Source organism: Syngnathus typhle, linkage group LG3 (assembly GCF_033458585.1).
Source record: "Syngnathus typhle isolate RoL2023-S1 ecotype Sweden linkage group LG3, RoL_Styp_1.0, whole genome shotgun sequence".
NCBI classification, from domain to species: Eukaryota; Metazoa; Chordata; class Actinopteri; order Syngnathiformes; family Syngnathidae; genus Syngnathus; species Syngnathus typhle.
Genome location: NC_083740.1, coordinates 18,880,251 through 18,904,859, shown reverse-complemented (window position 1 = coordinate 18,904,859; position 24,609 = coordinate 18,880,251). Strand labels below are relative to the sequence as shown.

General features: G+C 41.2%; 1 protein-coding gene across 4 annotated transcripts in view; it reads right to left on the bottom strand.

The window, feature by feature from the left end:
* Window positions 1-1,827: 1,827 nt before the first annotated feature.
* Window positions 1,828-24,609, bottom strand: part of rims1b (regulating synaptic membrane exocytosis 1b) — a 64,940-nt gene continuing 42,158 nt past the window's right edge. For 2 of the 4 annotated variants that reach the window (XM_061275606.1, XM_061275608.1), the window contains 17 exons: window positions 24,399-24,552; window positions 21,032-21,185; window positions 18,216-18,332; window positions 17,466-17,528; window positions 14,159-14,248; window positions 12,852-12,929; window positions 12,339-12,404; window positions 10,897-10,991; window positions 9,296-9,399; window positions 8,438-8,598; window positions 8,025-8,177; window positions 6,405-6,622; window positions 5,115-5,259; window positions 4,229-4,338; window positions 3,876-3,977; window positions 3,011-3,150; window positions 1,828-2,886 (listed from right to left, as the gene is read on the bottom strand). In XM_061275606.1, coding sequence (XP_061131590.1) covers window positions 2,668-2,886; window positions 3,011-3,150; window positions 3,876-3,977; window positions 4,229-4,338; window positions 5,115-5,259; window positions 6,405-6,622; window positions 8,025-8,177; window positions 8,438-8,598; window positions 9,296-9,399; window positions 10,897-10,991; window positions 12,339-12,404; window positions 12,852-12,929; window positions 14,159-14,248; window positions 17,466-17,528; window positions 18,216-18,332; window positions 21,032-21,185; window positions 24,399-24,552 — 2,169 coding nt within the window. In that variant the 3' untranslated portion in view covers window positions 1,828-2,667. Of the gene's footprint in view, window positions 2,887-3,010; window positions 3,151-3,875; window positions 3,978-4,228; window positions 4,339-5,114; window positions 5,260-6,404; window positions 6,623-8,024; window positions 8,178-8,437; window positions 8,599-9,295; window positions 9,400-10,896; window positions 10,992-11,911; window positions 12,026-12,338; window positions 12,405-12,851; window positions 12,930-14,158; window positions 14,249-14,877; window positions 14,998-17,465; window positions 17,529-18,215; window positions 18,333-21,031; window positions 21,186-24,398; window positions 24,553-24,609 lie in introns of all 4 variants that reach the window. The other 2 variants (XM_061275610.1, XM_061275607.1) reach the window with 2 other exon arrangements.

The following is a 24,609-nucleotide window of genomic DNA, read 5'->3' as shown; positions in this document are numbered from 1 at the left end:
CATCAGAGTAAGGTAAGGGCAAACGATGGCCAATGTGAGTTGTATTGTGCCATGTGGGGTCATGCAATTATGCAAGACACACCAATATGTATTGTAGATCAATTTCAAATTCAATTTCAATAATACTTGACATATCCTAAAAGGGAAAAAGGAAAGAAATAATACACAATATCAAGTAGTAATAATAATAACTTAATGATAATATGGAAGAAAATTTATGTTTTGCATTTTTATTGTAGGCAGATTATTTTGACTTGGTCATCCTATAAGTAGCTCGAGAGCTGAAAAAGTGTGGGCACCCCTGCTCTAGGGTGAACTTGCTCGAAAAACTTTCGCCTCAAAGAATGGATAAAGGTTTAAATGAATAGATGTGCATTTTCTTCCACACATTCTTTTTATTTGTAAATCATAAAAATTAACATTTTGAAATAGAAAACATACACATCATTTGAGCCACATCTGCTATACAAACAAGAAATGTTGCAATCAATTTTCTTTCAGTGGAACACATACGCTGTAAACAATCAATATTTTCCCGTTAATACTGACAATGAAAAAAAATAAAACATTTTCAAAATGGGAAAGGGTTTGAACTTTAAATGATCATTGAGACATCTTTTACAGACTTGTTCGTTTTAATGGCTGAGCACTGCAAACCCAAGTCTATTACCTTGAGTTGTCCCACTGCGTGGTCCCCAACAGTGGATTCATAAATCCTCATTAAATGAATTGGCCCCTGGTTGAATGGCTGTTGAATATTTACAGTGTGTCACTGGCTCTGTATTTGCTTTTCTACTTCATAATGCACAATATCCTATCTGACAATGTTGAACCAAAAGATATAGTTCCATATAAGAGGATCTGATTTGCATTTGCACTTTCCATGTTTATTGATGCACCAGCTCCTCGGAGGTATACAATGATGTGGAATAACAGCAGGAGGGGTTGTGAGGTTTGCTCACGACTACAGTACATCTGTCAGAGGGGATGAGGAACAACGTCAACGTAATCTTCCGATTCTATTTGAGAGACGTTCAGCACCTGACTGAGGGACATGGCCTAGACCGCAGTTGGATTCCATTGCATTTGTGTGATGGGAATGGCTTCCATTGATTGGTTTTACCTCCAATATTCAATTACGAGCAAACTGTACAACTGCATGCAACATACAAGCGGCCCTACAGTTAAGTGGGGAAAAAAACACGTATCCAGTTCTGTATCTTTTTTTTATGTAACTGATTCCTAAAGAAAATTACATGCAGCTCGGAGGAGGTCATACCAGCCCCCCTTCTTACAAGGTGAGAGGGGGTCCGTAGGGCAAATGGAGAATGAGCTTTTATGTTGTCCTGACACATCAGTCTGATTGGTAACTTGCACATGAACAGTGTTACACAATAAAAAGTGTGAGCAGTTTCTCTTTTTCTGTTTCCTAATAACTACACCAAAATGAACAGGGCCAGTGGGCATCTCAGTTTTTTTCTCTTTTCAAAACTACGTTTTTATTTTATTTTTTTAAAAAGTTAAACTTTTAGTTGTAAAAAATCAAGCTCTTGTGCTTGTGTTCAATTCCCAAGAGAACATAAAATAAAGGTTCAATAAAAACATTTAAACATGCTTGGGTGAGGGTATTTTGACTGATAACAAACTCTTCCTTTGGTAAATAAAGATTTTCTTTTTTTCAGGTTTTTGAGTAATGTATTTCTGTGACGTTTAATTGTAACACACATGTTTATTTGTTGGTCATCCTCCTGGAAGGCCTAATACACATCTATACACAGACAACTTCATTTAGTCGCATGTTTAAAAATCTAAGATGTGTCTCAATCACCAGTCCCCTTACCTGCACAAAACCTGCAGACAATAAATAGTTTCATTTCCCTTTTTTTTTTTAAATCGCTTGATTTTTCTCTCCATGCACACACCAGACTGACAACATATCATGAGCATTTAACACACTATAAAATCATTTTGTGCAATAGTAACAGAGGAGAAATAAATAGACAACAAAACAAACACACAAGACAGTATGGCTTTGGAGAAGCCATGGTAAACATTTTGAAAAGAGGATCTTTCGACAGAGAGAGGGACCGGTGATGCGGCTTCAGGGTGTAGGCACCAGAAGAAGGCCCTGTGCTTCCAGAGTTAATACCCATGTGAAAGCCCCCTGCTCCTGGGCAGAGGTGCTGGCAGTCTGATGGGGTTCTAGAGAGGCCCCTGCAGATAGGATGCCAGTACCCTCACTACCTGCAGATGTGGCGGGAGGTTACCTCTGTCTCAAGTTCATACATTCCAACGCTTAAGTACAATTCATTGCTTTGCTGTTTTCAGCTAATAGCCACCCTGCTTCGTTTGTCACATGGCATTCATCTTGTATCTACTTCATCAGCTCAACTTGAAAGCTACCGTCTGTTGTCTGTAGTCAGCCCCCAATCTTCAGCGTAAACACACAAAGCAAAACTGAGACATTTTTCTAAATTTTTATGGAACACTGAAAAGTGGCGCTCCTCAGAACAGAGGAAATGAACCACGACAGAAGTGATTGTCAGATCTCAAGAAATGTGTTTTGTGATTGTTGTTGCTCTACATTTCTGCTTCAGCGTTCTATCCCTTCTTACTGTGCATGTCAGGAGTTAATCACTCGCAGAGCGGTGTTGAGCTGTCGGCCCACTAGGATCGGATCCCGGGCGGTCCAGAGGAGCTGTCCAGCGACGACTGAGAAGCTCGCCGTGTGAGGGACGCCAGAGTTGGATCCACCAAAGAGGAAGGTGGAAACAACTTGTACCAGCCAATTACTGTGCTTGATAAGTCCAGTTCCTCCAGGAGAATTTGCGCAACTCCCATGAAGCTTTTATGGTCCATGCGGCCGTAGTCCCCCCATACAATCACCTGAAGAAGGCCATGCAATTATTTGCTATGCTGGTCTAGTTCTTCCCTTCTAAAATATATTTCTAACATGGGAATATAGACATGAAAGTAAGAATAAAACAAATCTATAGTATTTTCCACTCACCTGTAGGACTTTACCCTGTGGACTCTCCTCAAACAGCAGTGCTTGCTGGTACAGTGGGTCAAGTGTTTTCCGTGCAATCTTGGTTTTCTTTTTGGCTACGTATGCTCCATTTTTCAGCAGGTAGACCTTGACATAAGGTGCTGAAGGCAGGGACGAAACAATAGCAAAAAACAATGATGGTAAAAGACTTTGAAGAATATTGAAATGGCATTTTCGCCCTCAAACAAAGGATAAGAAAAGAAAAACAGTTTTAAATTCTGCGGGACCCAAAGACCCATTGTTTTCTAAACTGCTAAGCCTATCCCAGGTGACTGTTATACCCAGGGAAAACCCGTGCAAGGGGGCCTGAGCTGAGCTTCCAAACCCAAACCCAAACGCCAGACTTCAGAAATGTCAAGCGGATGTGCTAACCACAAGACCAGGGATGTCCAAATCCGGTCCTCGAGGCCCGCTCTCTTGAATGTCTTGTTTCTTGTTTGAGGTTTCCCTCCTCCACCATACCTACTTCAAGTTATCAGCTCATTAGCAATCTCTATAGAAGCCTAATGACGATTCTGATCATTTGAATTACGTGTGTTGGAGAAGGTAAACAAAAACATGCGGGATAGCTGCCAAGAATTGAGAATTAAAAAAGATCTTGGAGAAATGCAAATAAAGAACTACAGCATTTCTCTGACCACTGTGAATTCTGAGCTTCAAACGCTAAAGTTCAAAGTGAAGGCTTTCGAGACGGGCATTTTTGCTCCCAACAGAGAGCAAAGTCAGGCACCAAGCTTTGCCTAATGTCTCCAAACTGATCTTGTATTAGCGATATGGTAAAAAAAGAGTGATTGTTGTATTATTTCAAGTAAGCTACAGTCTTTACCTGGGAGGGATTTCGAGCCTGGCTTTTGTACAAGACCTCGCGCTCTGATAACCTCCACCTCCAGCTGACCCTTTTTCTCCATCATACCGATCTGGATGTCACCTGTATAACAAAGGAAGATGGTGGCAAGATAATTACTATAGAATTATACAAGTTTGTTTGGTATTGCAGTAAGACTATGAAATATGCTTGAAATATAACTCAACAGACTGCTCTTTTGTGGGAAGCTGAACATTTCAACAATGCCTTATTGTCAAAGTCTCAATGTTGCAATAAAACCAAATGTATGAGCAACACAAACAATCCACAAACAATGCAGTCCAAACTGAACTAAAACGTGAGCACAATCTCACCTATTGCGGGCGTAGCAAGTGTTTGCCTTCCCACTAACTGAGCCGGACCAAGGCCATCCAAAAAGTCACTGAACTGGCTGCTTGCTCCCAGATTGACTCCAGAGAAGATACTAAGAGAAGAACAAAAACAAACACAGAAAACACACAATTTGGTAAAGACACAGGTAAATTCTTTTTCAGGTTGTTTTTCTTTAACAGAATCAATTTGCTGTTAGTCACTGATAAGTGAAAAATATACTTCCAACAAATACCATAAACATATCCCGTATTTTCCGGACTATAAGCCGCTATTTCTTGCACAAACTTCGAACCCTGCGGCGTGTAGTTTGGTGCGGCGTGTCTATGGATTTTTCGTGATTTTTGTGATGTCTAAATACGTACACTTATACACTCATTTGCAAAAAGGTTGTGGACCGCTGTTATGCAGCACCGATTTGCTGAGCGTAGGGATACGTGACCAAACACACGATCACTGGGGAGGAAAGTGGTGTTTTGATTGCATGTCCGTCCGCCAGGCAAATAGTGCCGCATGAACAAGACCAAGACGGACATTACTGGAGAAAATCAGCTTTTATGCAGAAACCTTCATTATTTAGTAATATCAGAGGTAATCATTGGTCTTTCTAAACGTATTAATTTCTCTTTGCTAATCATTTATAAGCAGCCTCAATGTGTTAGCCCAATATTCAGTAAGTTCATGGTTACTGTACCTAATTTGCTATCTAGTCAGATGTAGCAAAGTAACTCTTGGAAAAAGACGTGATTTTGCTGTTTTACCCCAATTGTTAGTGACTAGTTGGATTGTTGAAAACAGTTTTAACAAACAATGTATAAAATGTAGCCTTATTGTAAAAAGTAATATATAAAAAGTGAAAAAGTTACTAACTTCCCCTCAGAGTTGTAGCTGTTCATGCTGCCATTGTTGGACTCTTTGCTGGGCTGCCGACTCATGTTCCTCGTCAGCTCCACTGCCATGCCGGTTTCTGTGCTCCTCTGGATCGGTGCTCCTTTCTCCTTTTTAGTCTTTGCCTCTACAAAAAAAAAAAAAAAAAAAAAAAGAAGAGCGAGGAAGCAAGAGAGTGCGAGAGAGAGAGAGTGAGAGAGAGAGCACGAGAGAGGGACAGAATGTACTGTATGACTTTTCGTACAACCCGTTCCAGCAGCATCCATAGTGATATTGTAATTTAGACCATTATTTCAAACACTTGAACTTAGTATATAATATTGTCAAAGGTAAACCAGAGAGTAGGACAAAAACTAGCGTGATCTATTTTCCCATTTTGCAGATACAATAGAAGGCCAAAGATGTCAAAAAATATTAAAATATCTTGTACTCAAACTGCACAAAGCAAAAGTACAGATTTAATTGGAAATATTCTTTACTTGCCTCAGTTCTCATCCAACACATAGACAAAGGATTTTTTTTCAGTGAGCTAGCTACATCTCCTTATATCTCGACTTCCTATCTCTCTTCTCCACTTCAGTGACAGAAGGCTAGACATCCCTCCAGGCCTAGTGTGGCCAAATAGCTTTTAATGTCTGACCCAAAAAAAGGGAATAATGGAGCTTGACTTTCATGGTCAGTCTGTCTGAATGGGAGTTGGATTCAGACACGTCTTGTGTAACCGGGAGCGAAGCTCTTGGTGGCTCTCATCTATCTACAATGTTCCCTTAAGTTTGAAAAATACATCATTATTGTTTCTTCTTTGATAACACACAGTGGGACAGCGGGGGATGAAACTTTTACAGAATAAAAAGACATTTGGAATTACTGGTACTTCAGTACCATCTGCTCCCCAGGACAAATCTTTTTTGTTGTGAAACATTGTTTTCATGTGTGGCTCTGGATACATGCGCTGAACACAGATGTTTGAGTGTCTGAATGTTGATGGAGTCCACTCAGTAAAATGTGCATGATATATAATTCAAATTTGGCTTATGATAATACCAAAATTAATCAATTTGGACATCTGGCTCATAAGCAATTGAATCATGGAATTTTAGCAAATTACACGTCCTTTTTCTTTTCCAATCTTCACATGAGGCCAACTGTTTTTTTTTCATCTCACCACCAAGTAGTAGTGCATGCCATTTTTGGGGGAAGTAACGTCATCTTGGATTTACATTCTTAATAAGAAGATTTTTTGAGTTGTTAGCATTTGCTGTGGCAACTCACCAGGGCCACTTATCTGGGAAGTACTTCGGCTGCGGCGGTTTCCAACAATGGCCACCACCCTTGCACTGAGGCTGGAGCGTCTCTTCTTGCTGCCTCCCCCCACTGTGCCGAGTGCTGTGTCTGACTGGCTGCCATCAGTGCGCTCCTGCGTGTAGATCTCCCCACTAACACTGGAGCTCTTGAGCATGCTGCGTCCCGCTGATGCTCTCATCTGCCGACTTCAGAAAGAAGACAGTACGTGTCTCTCATTTAAGTATTCCAAAGGTTTGACATAGTATCTGTATTTTACTGTACCTTCACCGCATAAGTCAGCTGACTGACATGCCGTGATGACAAATGCAAACATTTTAAATTGCCAGACATGATGTGATATAATATGATGGGATGGACTTCAATTTTCCTTTTGGCCCTGAACTCAAAGACATACTACAGCAAAACAACTTACACTGACATATGCTACGTGACGAATAAAATGTGTCACCTGTTTTTTTTATTATGCTGTAACAGTAGTGGCACAGCCAGTTTAGATGTGAGTGGTCAAATACAAAAATAGTTTACCACTGAATGTGCTACAAGAGAGCCTGGACATGCTGCACCCATCACCATCTGGTCTGTGTGGACCCCCGACTAACGTGATATGATGGTTTACAGGAAGTACTGAAACATTAGCGTGAGGACTTTCTACTACACTATGCACGGAAGTTAAGGGAAGCTGGGCAGCAGAAGGGGCAGATGGAAGGGGATTCTGCTCGGGAGGATGACCGGGCTCCGGCTTGTCACAGCACAGGATGCATGCAACGAGGGATCTGAGAGGTGCACTAAACAAACACAAATATAAAAAACTAGGTACACATATACTGTGGTGTAACACCCAACATAAAATGCATTGAAGAAAATGCTGATTGTGAGGCTGTCGCAGATGCCAAACTGAGTCATGGAAGGCAAGGAAGCCTGTTGACCATGTTCAGTTTATTTAATAAATAAACTAGGCATTATAATGCACTTGCACTTAAAACTAGGCATGATAATAAGCATTATAAAATCTCAGGCATTATTTGAAAATAGTGGGAAAATACACACATCACTGAAATGATTAAGAATGCATTGATTTGTGATTGCTGATCTTTATTGCCTTGACCCTTAAAACGACTGCACTTGTCTTGTCTAGTTTTGGTCCACATGGTAATTAGAGGGAGCTGTGCTGCAGATTATTATTAGCAGGTGATTAATTGTTGGCGTGATTTGTCTGTTGGTTGTAATAAAAAAATAGATCAGTAATAAGTGAGCTGCACTATATCACTCTCTGCTTAGGACCATTGAGATAAAGTTGCTTATCCATGTCGAGAGAGAGAGAGAGAGAGAGAGAGAGAGAGAGAGAGAGAGAGAGAGAGAGAGAGAGAGAGAGAGAGAGAGAGAGAGAGAGAGAGAGAGGGAGAGAGAGGGAGAGAGAGGGAGAGAGAGGGAGAGAGAGGGAGAGAGAGGGAGAGAGAGGGAGAAAGAGGGAGAAAGAGGGAGAAAGAGGGAGAAAGAGGTAGGTAGGTAGGTAGGTAGGTAGGTAGGTAGGTAGGTAGGTAGGTAAACAGAGTCTGGAAATTATTTCTAAGATCTATATATTTTTACCTGGACTCCTCTGTTTCTCCAGCCACAGTGTGTCTCCTGCGCTTCAACTCCTCTGAGAAACGTCTTTTTCCTGCTGCCCTCTTCCTCTCCTCTTCCCTAGTCACCCCCCATGAGATGCGCCTGTCTTTTTTTTCCTCCTCTAATGACTTAGACCTGAGTGATGTTTGTTTTCATCCCGCCATGTGTTTGTATGTGATAGAGAGGAGCAGTGCACAAAGTTGGACGGAAACATGCAGCAGTTGCCATGCAAAACAGAAAAGATACACAGCCATTAGCATGCATTTTACTAGCAACAGATTCAAACACATGCTGATTCCCCAAAAATATGTTGACACCAATTTCCAAACTTAGTTGAACCTAAGTAAATAAAATTTGAAAACGTAATCAATGTATGACTTAACAAAAGAACTGACCTAAGACGTCCCCCTGGGCGTTCTGACTGGATAGACATGTAGCTGGTGCTACTGAGGCGAGAGGCACTGCTGGCACGGGAGAGAGCTGACATATCGCTCATATCACTGTCTGACGACCTTGCAGACATGTTGTCGCTGCTACGTCGCTGTTCTGCAAACATCTAAGAACAACAAGCGTAGATTTATAATTTCAAAGTGAATATATGAACTCCAACACAGACAGGCTGTCGACTTCCATCCATCCATCCATCCATCCATCCATCCATCCATCCATCCATCCATCCATCCATCCATCCATCCATCCATCCATCCATCCATCCATCCATCCATCCATCCATCCATCCATCCATCCATCCATCCATCCATCCATCCATCCATCCATCCATCCATCCATCCATTCATCCATTTTTTTCATTTGGTGCGGTTCCTATTCAGACTGTACATTTTGCAAGTGAAGTATAAACATCCACGCTTGTGACGATCTGTGCTCCCATTGGACAGCAATGACCAGGGCGGCACACAGAGCACAAACCCAGAAATGGAGGAAAACATACGAGTCCTACGCGCTGCGTTCCTGCTCTGCGTATTTGTATTCACACGAGAAGTGAACCTCATCAGAGTCCGTTTGAAAGAAAACCGAGACCACTTTAAAAAGTGGGTCTTGGTCCGGTTCTTTAATCCACACCAAGATTCGTTTGCGTGTATTCACACTTGCATAAAAGGTCCGGACCAGCGTTAGAATCGAACCCTGGTCCTTTCAAAATGGACCAAACAGTCAGGTCTGAATACACACATACACTGCTTTAAAGATTCCACCTGACTATTTTTCTAAAGAAGATGAAGAATAAGAAGTCTTACCTCCCGTTTATACTTGAGGTCCGACTCAGGGTCATGGGAAGCTGAAGGCCGATAGGAATGTACTTTCATATGCAGCTGTCGGGCTCGCTCTTCAACTGCTAGGGCTAAAATAAAACCAACAATGACAATTTAATTCAGCCATGTAAACAAGCAACGTCTGATTTCTGTCTAAATGATAATATACTGTATAATCTGTCAAGAAGACATACTGACAATTTCTCAAGATATGGATAACATTGTACTTACACCCTCACAATACAATATGTCATAGTTTTGTCTTATACACACAACACTGTCTTGTTTCACTGCTTATATCAACATGATCTAATTTCTGCAGTTTGTGAAAATATGGTGGGTCACCAGGCACCTGAAAAGCTGGAGTCAATTCCAGCCAATCCTGGCAAAGAGGAGGGGTACACCCTAGACTGGTCACTAGCCAATCTCAAGGCACATATAGACAATCACTGTTGCTCGTATTCAAACCAACTGTGAGGCAGATGCGGCAACCATATAAATTATTATTATTATTATTATCATTATTATGGTTATTTGCATCCATCCATACCGAGTCCCGATCTGATACCTCAGTAACGTATTACGGAGAAATAAAAGGGCATCCTGAATGTCTTTCCAGCCATCCTGGCCCCATCCATCCATTGTTCCATCCGTCCGTCAAGTCAAGTCAAATTTATTTATACAGCCCTTACCACAAGAATGTCTCTGAGGGCTTCACATGGCCACAGTTGACAATTATTTTCCACATTCCCTGATCTTAACCCCCAGGAAAGCAAGGAGAAACACTCAAAACCCCGACTGTGGAACCATTATGAGAAACCTTGAGACCGTCCGTCCGTCCATCCATGCATATTCTACTGCTTATCCATGGTTGCGTCATGAGGGCAGCTTGATTAGGGAATGTTCCTCTCCCCAGCCACTTTGTCTAGCTGTTCCAGGGTAATCCGAAGGTGTTCCCAAACCAGCCAGAAGACAATTTCTCCTCACTAGTGCTACGTGTTTGGAACACCTTACCAGGCAGGCGTCTGGGAGTTATGCTGAGTTAAGCTCACCCGACCTTCTATGGCCCCTCTCCCTCAATGAGAAGGGTGATTGTCCTTTAGGCCTGAGCCCCATGTGCGTTGGCCCGACCACCAATTGCTCAACTTCGAGCCCCACCTTCAGGCCTGGCTCCAATGAGGGGGCCTCTGTGTCCCCCATAGGGATTTTTTGACCCGTGCTTTGTTTGATCCCTCGCCTACAAACTGTTTATTCCCTGATCCTTAAAGGGGCATAAAGCCCCAGACAATTTAGCTCCTAGAATCAGTGGAACACAGAAACACCTCTACCATAAGGTGACGGCTCACGGAGGGGTACTGCTGTTATGATGACAATGATTATTGATATTAGTAGTAGTTGTAGTCGTAATAGTAGTAGTAGTAGTATTAGTAGTATTAGTAGTAGTAGTAGTAGTAGTAGTAGTAGTAGTAGTAGTAGTAGTAGTAGTGGTAGTGGTGGTCGTGGTAGTAGTAGTGGTGCATCAATGTTTGACTTTTGTCCCTCGATCAAAGCAAACAGAGTACTTGCATCCACACATCATACCTTACCTTGTTCTATGCTGCTGCTCTTAGCCGGGAGTTGTGGAAGCTGCCGGCCCCTGCGGCCTGATGAGGGAGTCCCCATTGGGGAGGAAGGGTGTGTTCTGGCAGACAGAGACATTAAGACAGAAAGAGATTAAGAAGTGGAAGAAAACACCAAAAATAAGATTAACAGCGAAACAAGATTAGACAGACAAAATCAAAAGTGATGATCTGGTAAAAATGGGAGGGAACAGGACAAATTAGCAAACAGGCAGGGGAGAGGCAAGAGAGAGACAGAGCCCAATTTATGTGCCCAGCGCAAGTCTAGCACAATGTGCAGTCTAAATGTGCGCATGGCTGGGTGAAGTTTACTACCTTTTGGCATTTTGTAAACAGGCGCAGGTAGAAATAGGAAAATAAGCATTTGTGCTGTTGAGGGGGTGAAGAACAGAACCGATATTGATATCTTGATTCTTGGCCAATCAAGGGCGCTGTCCTCATTCCCTTAAAAATTCAGCCCAGGTGAGGTGCACGGTACACAAAGCTGAGATATGATACACATAAATTAGATTTATAAGAAATTTCAACAAGATCTCCATTTGAGAATGATGCAAAGTTGGCCGCTGTGAAGCCTTCCGTGCCGGGTCCTGCGTCGGTGCGTCTATGCCCGACCACATAAACAAGGATGCAACAGTTTTTACGCACGTGTGCCTGTCTATGAAAATTGGGCCCCGAGTTGGTATGTACAGTAAACACAATATGCCCACATTTCTACACACCCCAACAGAGAATTTATATGGAGAGTATTTCTATGGACAGCATATACATTATGCAAGCAATATTTAGGAAAGGTTTGGATAGTTGTGGTGGATTCAGGTAGAGTTTTAGAATTTCAGTGAATTGACCCACCCAGCTCACTCAAAGGTTGTACAGCATTTCCAAATTTTGAGGTGTGATGATTTAATGGGGTTCTTGTGGATACAAAATGAGCAACAATAGGACCACACAGTAGGAGAGACCTCCTGCTGACAATAGCATGCACCTGTCTGTCTGCAGAGAGTTTGGAGAGGACCCAGCCAAAGCTGTCTGACCAAAGGGTCTCAGTGGCCAACCTTTGCCCCTACTGCCCCTGAGGATAGAGGTGGGCTGGATGCGACTGCCGTTTACAAAATAATGAAAATTAAAAAGAGAAATCTTTGCAAATTATATTCAAAAAAATATTGTTGATGTTATACCATTATCTGTACTTTGCGGTATGTACATTATGCAAATTGTATTGACTATGTACGTATATATTCATAACCACGAGATAGGGATGTTTTGTTGGAAGCTGGAAGAGCTTTAGTTTATGCTTTATGGCAACCGTTAAAGGCTACAATTAATACATAACAATATAAAATATTGCTTAATTGATCAAGTGAGGCAAGAAGAATATGGAATATGGCATATGGGAGGATGAATGCTCTCACCTGTCACCCTCCAAGGTTTTTTTGCTGCCTTTTAGACAGTCTGGACTTGATGCATTGCTACACTCCCTGTTAGGGTAAACAGTAACAGCCCAGAAAGAGAAGAGGAGAAACAAACATGATATGGCAATGACAATGACAAAACTAAAAAATGAATACTTGTCGATATGTACATATCAGGCTGAGAATCTGGTTCAATCAGAAAGGAATATAGGCAATCATTGCACATCCAACCGACATTTTACAAGAAAGAGCTTATAAGACACAATTGCACTAATTCAGATTGAGTACACAGTCGTAAGCACGGGTGAAAACAAACGGGAGATTACAACAGCCTCAGCCCACAAATGTTTACAAGAAAGGGTCCAAACAGTGCAGATGACTACAACAACGATACCCTATAATGGATGATAGTCTGCAGGGCAAGTGTCAGCAGAAAGATATAAGCAGGCAAGCAGCAAGTGGCAGCGTATACGTATGTTGGAGCGGAGACAGCAGAAAGGTCAGGCCTGATACCTGTCTTCCGCAGAGGCCACGTGTTCTACTAAGATCCGGGGATTTGAGGGGCTCTTGCAGGGCAATGAATTGAAGCACCTGGAAATATGTGGAGTAGCGGCAAGTGAAGAACCAGATGCATGGAAGAAACTGAATACACCGCATGACTAGTGTGGCTAAGTCTGGAGGCAGCAAACCTCCACAAATTCATTCAAATGATCCAGTGCACGGCAGACCACTAGTTGGTTACCTAATTAAAACACCAAAGTATGAACAATGTGGCTGTGGCTGTTTGCGGTACACAGTAAAAAAAACGTGGCTCTTAGTCTCTGACTGGTTGCTGCTATAGGTTGAAATCCTTAAACAAGGCAACCATCTCTTTAGAAATTAGACAAACACAATTGCCTTGATTTTTAGTGAAGAAGTATTGTAATTCCCATTTCTCTTGAAGGCGACGGCCCTCAATGTCAACTTTCCTCGTTTTCTTTGCAGTCGCCATGGCAGAAATGAGCAGAGGGGGTGGTGCTGCCACCTTTTGTAAGTAGGATGAATTACAGTTTCAAGTTTCATGATTTCTTTAGTCAGTTTGACAGTGCAGGCGGGCCATAAATAATATATTACTGTATAAGACCGTATGAAATCTGACCAGGGGCCGGATTTGGCCTGACTTTGGACATGCCTGACATACCGGATTGTCATGGGCAATTGCAGAGAATATATTGGCTCTGGGTGAGGGTCTACAAAGCAAGAAATTCAAAGATCCAATTGATTTGCATTGTCAAGATTGGTAGCATATCATTACAAACCCCCGTGGTTAAAGGGCTCTAATGTAGAAGACAACTTGGAAAGAGGAGAAACACAAGTCAAACCAGATCCTCCATCTGTTATCCTCGCAAAAAACATGAAAAATCATGAAAAAATAAATAAATACAAAACTTTTTTTTTTTTATGGGAGGGGGAAATTTTTCTCATAACCTTGCCAGTACTTCTACCGTGGGGAGTTTGCTATAGTTTTTCACTATCAAATAATTCCCCCGTTGTTTCGTGTAAAGGTAGCCAGGCATTAGCCTGAATTAATCAATGGTAGAGTTTGTCGGCGACAACCACTTTAACTCCAATATAGTATATTGCCGCTTTGAAAATAAAAAAAATTTGAGATTACACATTCCATTTGAAGGGTTAGTTATTGTGATGTCAATGACAAATAAACTGTATATGGATTGTAGCATGACACAAACTAGAGTGGGGACATAAAATGAATGACATGAATTTTTGTACGAATGATGTTAGGTTGGTGTGCGCACATGAGAACTATTTATTTTTAATACCTGTCTTTGTCAGAAGAGTGAAAGTTGCTGTCTGGTCTCAAACATGTGGTGCTGGCACTCCTCACTCTATCCAACGATGGCTGCAGGTCACTGCACCACCACAGCATAGCAGCAGAGAGAAGTAAGGTAGAAATCAACAAGGAGCGATGGAGGACACGAGACAAGGTGGAAGTAATGTAGAAAATTGGGGGGGGGGGGGATATGTGAATGGAAAAATGGAATAATTATGAGAAGTAAAACAGAGAAACAAACAAGAGACGACGACAGAATAAGGACGGCAATCAGACAGTGCGGTAGCATGGAATGACTCGAAGGCCATTTATCAAAGCCATTCATCCTTGCATACACTGTGAGAGCACTCAAATAGAAGGTTGGTGAGTTGCCATGGGAACAGGGTCTAAGTGGAAAAGTAACGAGGGAAGAGAAGCTAGCTTTTATCTTATTATCAGATGCATATGACTGCTACTGCTTTTGGTTGTCATGTCATGCTACACAAAGACAACAGATGGCTGGCTCAGTACCATCGCATGACATTGCACATCATAGTTTCAGGCTGAGGGCCTTACATGGGGATGTAAAAAGGCTTAAGATTTTAGTGCTCATTTAATGCTGTCATTTGCAATGTCAAGTGCAGGCTTAAGCCTCTGTGCGTTGAAGGAAGGGCACGTTGGGGGTAGTCAGAAGACGAGAAGGGGATATGTGAAGAGGCATTTTCTTACCTAACTGTGACCTCATCAGTGAACCTGAGGACACGGTGTGCAAAGATACTACGATGCACGTTGTTGCCTCCCTCTTGCCTTTGGGGCAGCTTGCTTTTTAGGCATGCGGGGAGGGTGGAGCTGTACACCATCCATGCCCATGAAAAGTGAAATATACAAAGAAAGGCAAAAAAAAAAAAAAAGACCAAATGACACATGCATCTAAAAAGATGTGAACAGAAAGAAAGTATGTGAAGGGAACACCAGTGTGGAAACGACAAAGCCTTGAGCACCACTCGCATCAATTGGTGACACCAAAACATGATTTCCAATTGACGTCTGTGTTCATTGTTACAGCTCAGCTCGGTCAAACAGGAATGGTTCAAAAATGAAAAGCCGAACTTGATGCCTAACAACGTAGTGTAAAGTTATTATGTAAGACTAGCCCAGACGTTCTCTCTCAATGTTTGTTTTATGTTTGTTTGTTTGTTTGTTTGTTTTATCTTACGCTGTGTCAATTGTGCAGTTAGCATCAGTCTGTTAAGTGGTGCACTTGAAGTAGTGTGAATTGGTTTCAAATGTGGGTGCAAACAGAAAGTACCGTGATAGCTGCCTAAATGTTTCTGATTTAACATCATCTTCATCGGTTTAAAGTCCGCTTTCCAGGCGCCGCTGGGTTGGACTGATTTAACTGATTTAACAGTGTTTGATAAATTTGCCTTGATAAGTGTGACATTTCTGAACATGTCACACTTATCAATCAATACTTATGACATCTGCGCTTGCCTATTTTGTGTCTTTTTGTTTGTTTCAATGTTCCTATACTACATATAAACACTGTTTGTGATCTTGCAAGCAAATCAAGTTGTCATTTAATTTTTGGGATAAAATATAACCCAAATTCAATATAAATATCAATGTTGGAGGGAATGCTTAACACTTGACAATGTTGAGAATGCGAAAATTGAGTCAAATTGTTGAAGTGCATATCTATTGGCTGGCAGCTCTGTTATCAGCTTTTTGCATCCTTTTACCTCTTTTGCTTGCAGTTGATGTATTGTCAGTCAGTTTTGTGTGGAGAGTAAAAGAGACATAACTTGCCTTCGTCTCCTTCGTCTTATAATTGACCGCAACTCCACAACAATTTCAATAATCGAGTAAGGATTTTTTCAAATGCTTCGATTTCAACCTCTTAACAGATAATAGTATTTGATTTATGTAGTCCATGAAAGCTGACTATCTTTTGTGTTCAATCAAAATAAGACAACTATCTGCTTTTACCTTGGAAAATAATGACCGAACCAGTAAGAGAATAATTTTCCAAAAGGTCAGAGGGTACAAAAACAATTATTTTTTTGTGATCATGCTTAATTGTTGTTGTTTTTAACCACTGCATAATACCAAATAAACAATAATAATTGGTTAATGGTTGGTTAATTGGTTGATAAACAGTAATCACAAAAAACAATTGTTTTGTAATACACATTCACGCAAAATAAAACTTTATGTGACTAGTCACTGGAATAATTGATCGAATAATCCATAAAAATATTTGATCCTGACAGCTTTGGCGTGAACTCCAAAAGATTGTACGTTCTGTAACATACTTATATACTGAAACTTAATTAATATTTACTTGCTAAAAAAGGTGAACTGTAGCTGGACGGAGGGGGAATGAAAATTGTAAATACATTGGACCTGCAGTTTGTCTGTCTTGACTTATGCTGGATGTGAGGTGAGTTTGAACATCCTTAATTCACAACAACACAACCTAACACCAAAACTTTAAGACAATGGAAATCCTTGACCTGATCGACAAACGTCCGTAACAAAGCTACCCAACCCCAATACAGTGGTGTTTTCAATGAAATTCACCTCAGCATTTTTTGCTTAAAACACTGGGTCAAACGATGAGGAGATACATAGGGAAGGTCCACAGTACCATCATTGTTGACAAAAGCAACAATATGGTAAAACCAGTTGGCACCAACACAAGCAGCCAGAGGGACATTTCATGTGTTGAGAAAAAAAGCTGTAGCAACAAAATGGCTCACAAACTGCACAAATGAACAGAAACTAGACAAGGCAAACAAAGAGGGAACAAGGACAGCCCTTTTGTGCTTACCTGTACATGTCTTTATGGATTCCATTTACTAACAGGGGCATTTTGGGAGGGAGTGTGTTGCTAGGTTTACATGCACCCCTGCTTGTATGAACGAAGGCCATGCACAAAGACAAAAAAGTTGAACACGTATACAACTGCCGTGAGTGACAACATAAAACACATAAAACATGTTCATCAAAAGAAATTTGCTTTCTTTGAGGACAACTTGTGCAGTAATCTTTTCACACGGTGACTTTCTTGATTATACTATTATATTAGTTGTAAAGTGTGCATTTAAACCTATTGGAATTTTGTGATAATCTACCAGTAGACACTCACAAAACATTAATGATAAAAGACACCGACACTCACAAACAGGCACACACATAGTTTGCAACAATACCAACGTAGTGTGTTAAATGTTGCAAGGATAGACTGAGGATGATTGGTTAGAAAATAGGGTATAGTGTAAAATAAAACTGATGATTATCTCTTCTTTTTTTACCTGTTTGTGTGTAGGCACTCTGCACTCCCACCTCGGATTGATCTGTTCACCTCCAGGGCTTCACTGTCATTGCCATGACAATGGGTGAACAATTGAAAAATCCCCCGAAAAAACACAACAGAAGAGGATGGCAACTTAGACAGGCATGTGATTTTTTGAATGAGAAAAAACATGACATACATCACTCTGAGCCATTATTAAATATACTGTGCAGTACACTGACATTGAAATAGAACTATGTGGCAATCACTAGTTGCCCACTGTAGATAATATGCAAATAGAAGATAATTTGCAAATGAAATTAGACTGTATTTCGAAAACAATTACAATTGTGCTTTTTACGCAAGGAATAAGAATCTTTAAACCTCGCTCTTTGTTAATTCTATTAATCAACACATTAATACAGTAATTTCTAGACTATTAGCCGCACCAGCTAAAATTAGGGGAAAATCTTGTTTTGTTCATATACTACAAGCCATACTGGACTATAAAATGCAGGTATTTTAATGTTTAATTTTCATATATAAGAGAATATGCAAAAGAATAATCATACAATATCATAAAAACCATGAAAAATTCATACTAGATGAGCAGTACTGGACTATGAACCTGCAGGGTTCAAAGCTTGTGCAAAATGTAGCCGCTTATAGTACGGAAAATACAATAAGAATGATAATAATACATTCGATGTTAGCAAATAAATGTTAAGCGCAGAGTCATCGACAAAATCTAAATACCTAAAAAGTTTACCTGTCTTCAGAGTACTCGTAGTCTGAGTCACCAGAGCGCTGATGCTCTAAATGGGAGTCGTGGTAATGGGAAGGCGACTGGGAGTGGTGGCGGTTCTGATGGATCTCATCCAGGCTCCTGATATCAAAAGTTCAGAATTACTAATAGAAAACACAAGCAAATACAGTTACAGGACAATGAACACAAATGAATTCCTAACCCTAACCTTTTTGAACAAAATGTTGAAATGTGGTACAGTTCATTAAAAATATTTGTACATGTCATGATGACATAAACACATTAAAATATCCAATGGGATGCTTGTCCGTGAAACCAATGAGATATCCAAGCAAATGAAGTCACAAATAAATGGTGGTTGTCAGACAATTTGATGAATTATAGGTTTATTCTATTAAGTTACAATTACACATGCAGCAGAAAGAAAAAGGAGACCAACAACACAACCAGAGTCAGTGTTTTGTCTTGCACAAGAAGGGAAAGTAAAGCTTTCTGTGCAGTGCTCCAGGGTCTTTCAAAGTTGCACTTCCCCTGTGCTTTCATTGCATTCGACCTAATTACAAGTGTCCCAATACCTTATTTGGAGATGTTCGTGTGTCCGTGTCTTGACTATGTGTTTGTGTGGGGGGTACGTGTGTGCGCGTACGTGTGGCAATACTGGTAGGCAAGAATGCTGTCTTGCTTTAATAAGTTAAAAGGCTTTAAAAAGCCTGTGTTTTTATATGAAAACTTTTGTACGATAATTCCAAGTGGGATTAGTAAATGGATACAGTTCTAAATTTGACATTACATCGGACTAAAATTCCACCACTGCTTAAGAAATGATGTAGAGTATGTTGCTATATCAAATATAAGTGATGACATTCAACTATACATGCCTGTAGAAGTAAGAGACCATGCAATTGCTGTAATTTGGACATGCATCTTGTTGAGATTAGACAATGGTTATCCTGTAATTATTTGCTTTTTAACCCCGAGAGAACTGAGTTGATTATTGATCCTGCCACATACAATACAAGGGTCAGTTTTGACAAAATTAGACTCCCCGGGGTGACTCAGCAAAAATCAAATTATATTTGACATAACACTGTTGAGTATTAAAAGTCAGCAGTGAGTACAAAATTCTGCAGCGAGTCTCATGACCAAAACTAAACTTGGATCATGTTCTATTCTCGTTATCAACTTGCACTGGTTCCCACTCTGCATGAAATGTGATTTGTAGTTTTACTAATTACTCATGAAATAATAGATGGCTTTGCAACTTCCTATCTTGCTGACTTAGTGGTACCACCAGATGTTCCTTCCTGAGCTTTGCACTTGCAACATGCTGGTCTTTTGGGGACTCCGGAAGATACAAATAAGTGAGCAGGCTCTAGAGCTAAGATCACCAACATGGTCCTCACGGGCGCAAGGGAGCCCCCAAGGACCACATAGGTCAACACTGGTCTGTTCTAATAATAGCTCACTAGTGATGGGACACTGTGATTTCCTTGTAATGTTGAAGAGGTGATCTTTTGAAAGTGTGAACATTGGCCTTTTTAAGAAGCGGGACTGGAGGAATCACACTCCTCAGCCTCCCTGGTAAGATCTATTCAGGGGTGCTGGAGAGGAGGGTCCGTCGGGAGGTCGAATCTCGGATTCAGGAGGAGCACTGTGGTTTTTACCTTGGCCGTGGAACAGTAGACCAGCTCTATACCCTCGGCAGGATTTTTGCGGGTGTATGGGAGTTTGCTCAACCAGTCCACATTTGTTTGGTGGACCTGGAGAAGACCGTGCCCCCTGGGGCGTTCTCTGGGTTGCTTCAGTAGTACGGGGTGCCGAACCATCTGATAAGGGTGGTTCGGTCCTTGTATCACTGATGCTAGAGTTTGGTCTTTATTTCCGGCAGTAAGTCGGATTCATTTCCAGTGAAGGTTGGACTCCGCGAAGGCTGCCCCTTGTCACCGATTCTGTTCATAACTTTTATGGACAGAATTTCTAGGCGCAGCTGAGGTGTAGAGGATGTCCGGTTTGGTGATCTCAGCATTGCATCTCTGCTTTTGCAGACGATGAGGTGCTGTTGGCTTTTTCAAGCCGTGATCTCCAGCTCTCAATGGAGCAGTTTGCAGCCGAGTGTGAAGCGGTCGGGATGAAAGTCAGCAACTCCAAAGCTGAGACCATGGTCCTCAGTCGGAAAAGGGTGGATACCCTCTCCAGGTCTTGATCAGATTGCTGGCTTTACGAAAATATTTTGTAACTCAGTAGTATGTTTGCCTGTTCCACTGACACATCCAGCTCCATAACTTCAGGCTTCATTTTGCGCTCATAGTGCTCCCTAAAATGCTCCTTGGTGGAAACCATCAGAACAAACTCCTGGGGAAATCCCTTTTTTCAAATACAGCAGTTGCCACAAATTTTACACCAGTTGCCAATCGCATGTCCAATCTGTTTGAGTGAACATGCAATTTCGAGCTTGCTATTTGTGATCTTAGTAAAAGATTTCCATCTTAGTAGATCATGTGCAAGACGTCCACAGAAAACATGCACAGCCTGTGGAGGTGAAAATGCATTTTAGCATCTACCGTTTGTGATCTTAGTAAGTCCGGCCCCATGTGTTTACAACTTTTGTACACTCGGTACGTAGACCAGTTCTACGCAATTTAGTAAAGTGCTCATCAGGGAAGATGTAATGGCATACTGGTCAAGAGTTTTGACAAGTTTGATGATAATAAATAAACCATAATAAATGACCATAATAAAACATGGTCTTATGTTAACATATATTTTAACACAGACAGTGACTGATATGTGACCGATTTGCGGTGGCATATTATACTGACCTTTGCATGGGCACATGTGCAGGCCGCGACCTCGCCCTGCAGGAATCCTCTCGGTGAGGAGATACAGAGCGAGAGCGATGCTGAAGCGCGCGCTGCTGTTCAGGCACAGCCAACGTACTGCCTCGGTCTCTTTCCCTTGAATTACGCTCTCCTCCTGCAAAACCATTGAAACACACACGCGCACACATACACACACACGCACACACACACGCACACACACACCAAGAGCTCAGATGTGTAACCTTTGATACGGACACATTAGTTTTGAGTGTTATACTGCTAACTACCTCAAGAGGTTATACTTTTGCAGAATATCTAGACATTTCACAGGCAAATGGCCAATTTGCAAGCAAGAAAATAGCTTTTACTGCAATTTTCTGTGAGATAAGTGGTAAATTACTTGCTTTAACTTGAAATGATGTGACATGCAGCAGGGGTTGTAAGAGTCTGGAGCCTTTCCTAAGGCAGCAACAATGGTTAAAGCCTACCCTACTCAACCATATATTGTTTATTCCAGGATATTTTGTGGAGGATTATGTTCATCTCAGACACTCATATCGCTCTCAATTTAGGGACTAAATATTGACCATTTTTCCATTACAGCTAAGCCTCGATTTTATGCGGACTTTGGGGTCCAAAATTTGGAAATCTTGTTAACCCAGAAAGTGCGTTATTTAGAAAGTCTTAGAAGGGGAAAGAAAGTCAGAGCCATGCATACAAGTGTTTTGGGGCATTGGAGTATGGAAATATGTACTTAGATACACGTGTTTGTATTTGAGGAATAACATCATTGTTCTGGGTGTATATTAATACAATATAATTATTAAAAATTATAAGAAGTCGACAAAAGTGTATTTGGACTCAAACATCAAAACTCACATTGTATTATTCCAACAAAACCACTCTCATCGAACGTTAAAAAAGAGAGTAATAAAAAATAACTACCTATATTGCATATACAGTATCTCACAAAAGTGACTACACCCCTCTCATTTCTGCAATGTTTTGATTATATCTTGTCATGGCACAACACTGAAGAAATGACACTTCGAGACAATGTTAAGTAGTCACTGTAGAGCTTGGATAGCAAAGTAAATGTATTGTTACTTCAAAGTAACTCAAAATACAACGATGAATGTGTAAAATGTCAAAATTGGACCCAAATGTCAATATTTTGTGTGGCCACCATTATTTCCCAGCACCGACGTAACCCTTTTAGGCATGGAGTTTGACAGAGCTTCACAGGTCGCCGCTGGAATCCTCTTCCGTTCTTCCATGATGACATCACTGGTGGATGTTGGAGACCTTGCGCTCCTCCACCTTCCGTTTGAGGATGCCCCACAGATGTTCAATAGGGTTTAGGTCTGGGGACATGCTTGGCCAGTCCATCACCTTCACCCTCAGCTTCTTTAGGAAAGCAGTGGTCGTCTTGGAGCTGTGTTTGGGCCCGTTATCATGTTGGAATACTGCTCCACGGCCCAGTTTATGGATGGATCAATAAACTTGTTAGCATGTTATTTATGCTATAGATATTTGAATAACTCTTAATATGTTACATCAGGCACGTTCTCAGTTCCTTGTTTATGTGTTTATGTAACGTTAGCATACCGTACCGTTCAGCCTGTTGTTGCCAATACTATTTTTATTTTAAATTGCCTTTCAAGATGACATGTCTGTTCTTGGTGTTGGATTTTATTAAATAAATTTCCCCCCAAAATGCGAGTTATACTCCAGTGCTACTTATATCTTTTTCTTCTTTATTTTGCATTGTATGGCTGGTGCGATTTATACTCCGGAGCAACTTATAGTCCGGAAAATACGGTAGTCCATTATGCCTTTTTGCTTTACAGCTTTAGTCCGTTGCTCCCTTGCAAAATCTAGGATGTCTTTAAGATGCATAACTTCGATGGAGTCCATGTCCTGAGTTTCTAACCATTTACGGGTCGCGATTGGTTCAAGTTAAGTTAAAGTCCCAATGATCTTCACACACACATCTGGGTGTGGTGAAATTTGTCCTCTGCATTTAACCCATCCCCGTGTGATTTTAATCCATCCCCTGGGGGAGAAGGGAGCAGTGACCAGCAGCGGTGCCGCGCTCGGGAATAATTTGGTGATCTAACCCCCCAATTCCAACCCTTAATGCTGAGTGCCAAGCAGGGAGGCAATGGATCCCATTTTTATAGTCTTTGGTATGAGCCGGCCGGGGTTTGAACCCACAACCTTCCAGTCTCAGGGCGGACGGACACTCTACCACTAGGCCACTGAGCTGGCTCAGGTCGGGACGTCCTATCCTATTAGCATAAACAGCATTAGCACAACAGTCCTTATCGATCGCCGTCTCTGTGGTGGTTGCGCGTTGTTTTCCAAATGTTTTAAGGTTAGTAGTAAAATTGATTTATCATGAAAAACATTGTGGTCCATGACCAAACCTCGATAGAAAGTCATATAGAATTGAAGTGCGTAAAATCGAGGCTTAGCTGTATCTGAAGTTATCATAGCAGGTGAAATGTTATTATTCTATTACTTTTCTCAAGCTGCTATGCCAGCCGAGGCATCTTAACCCTTCCTACCTGTGTAAGTATATGGGAGTGCACTTATATATAAAGCACTCAAAGCCTCAAACTCACCCATTCACACACTAATGGGCAGCTGCTGCAAGGTGCTGGCAGGCCCACTGAGAGTAAACTAGTGTTCAGTGTATTCAACACTCTCACAGTCAAAGCTGGGAGTCAAACCGGTGACCCTGCGTACCAATTCAGAGCGACATATATATGACATATATATATATATATATATATATATATATATATATATGTCAGATATTTGAGGCATGCGGATCAATGACAGTAGACTTAGTGGAATGCAGTGAACTAAAGCTACAGTTCTACATGCACTTAATGTGACAGGTGATTCTACAGTCAGCAGAGGAGGAGAACATTTTACTGTAGCCCCTGAAATACAGTACATACACTATTAATCTAGAGCCAAAATAACATCAGTCCAATAGAAATATAACGATATGTAAATAAAGATTCCGGAGCAAGTTGTGGATTTCAGAGTTTAAGGGGGCAATAATCTGTTCTCTCACCCAGTGCTGGGTGCCCATAGGCTGCTAGAAGGACACATGTAGTAAACCATGCCCCCAACCCACCTTTAGTCATTATCATCAAACCATCATCAAACTCTGTATCAATGATGCGATGTGACCCTGTACTCACGCACACACATACAAAAGACGATCAGATCGGAGGGTCTGCATCTTGTGCACCAAGAGACAAATCAACACTGTCATGGAATAATAGCTAAGACCCCACACTCAAGCATACTTTGGGTTCTCAAGCTGACATAAGACTGTTAAAAGACATACTTTGTAGTTTCTTGCTTGGGCTGTCTCCATGGACGTGTCTGCGCGGAAGGTATGGGGATGGCTGAGGCAAAGGTATTGAGGACACATCATGTGTCTGGAGTTTATACCAGTGAGGAATGTCGTCCAACAAGGCGGTCTCCAACTCTATCAGGATCTGAGAAAAGGAACATAGAAAATATTAAAGACACTAATAGCCCTCAAGGAGCTTATA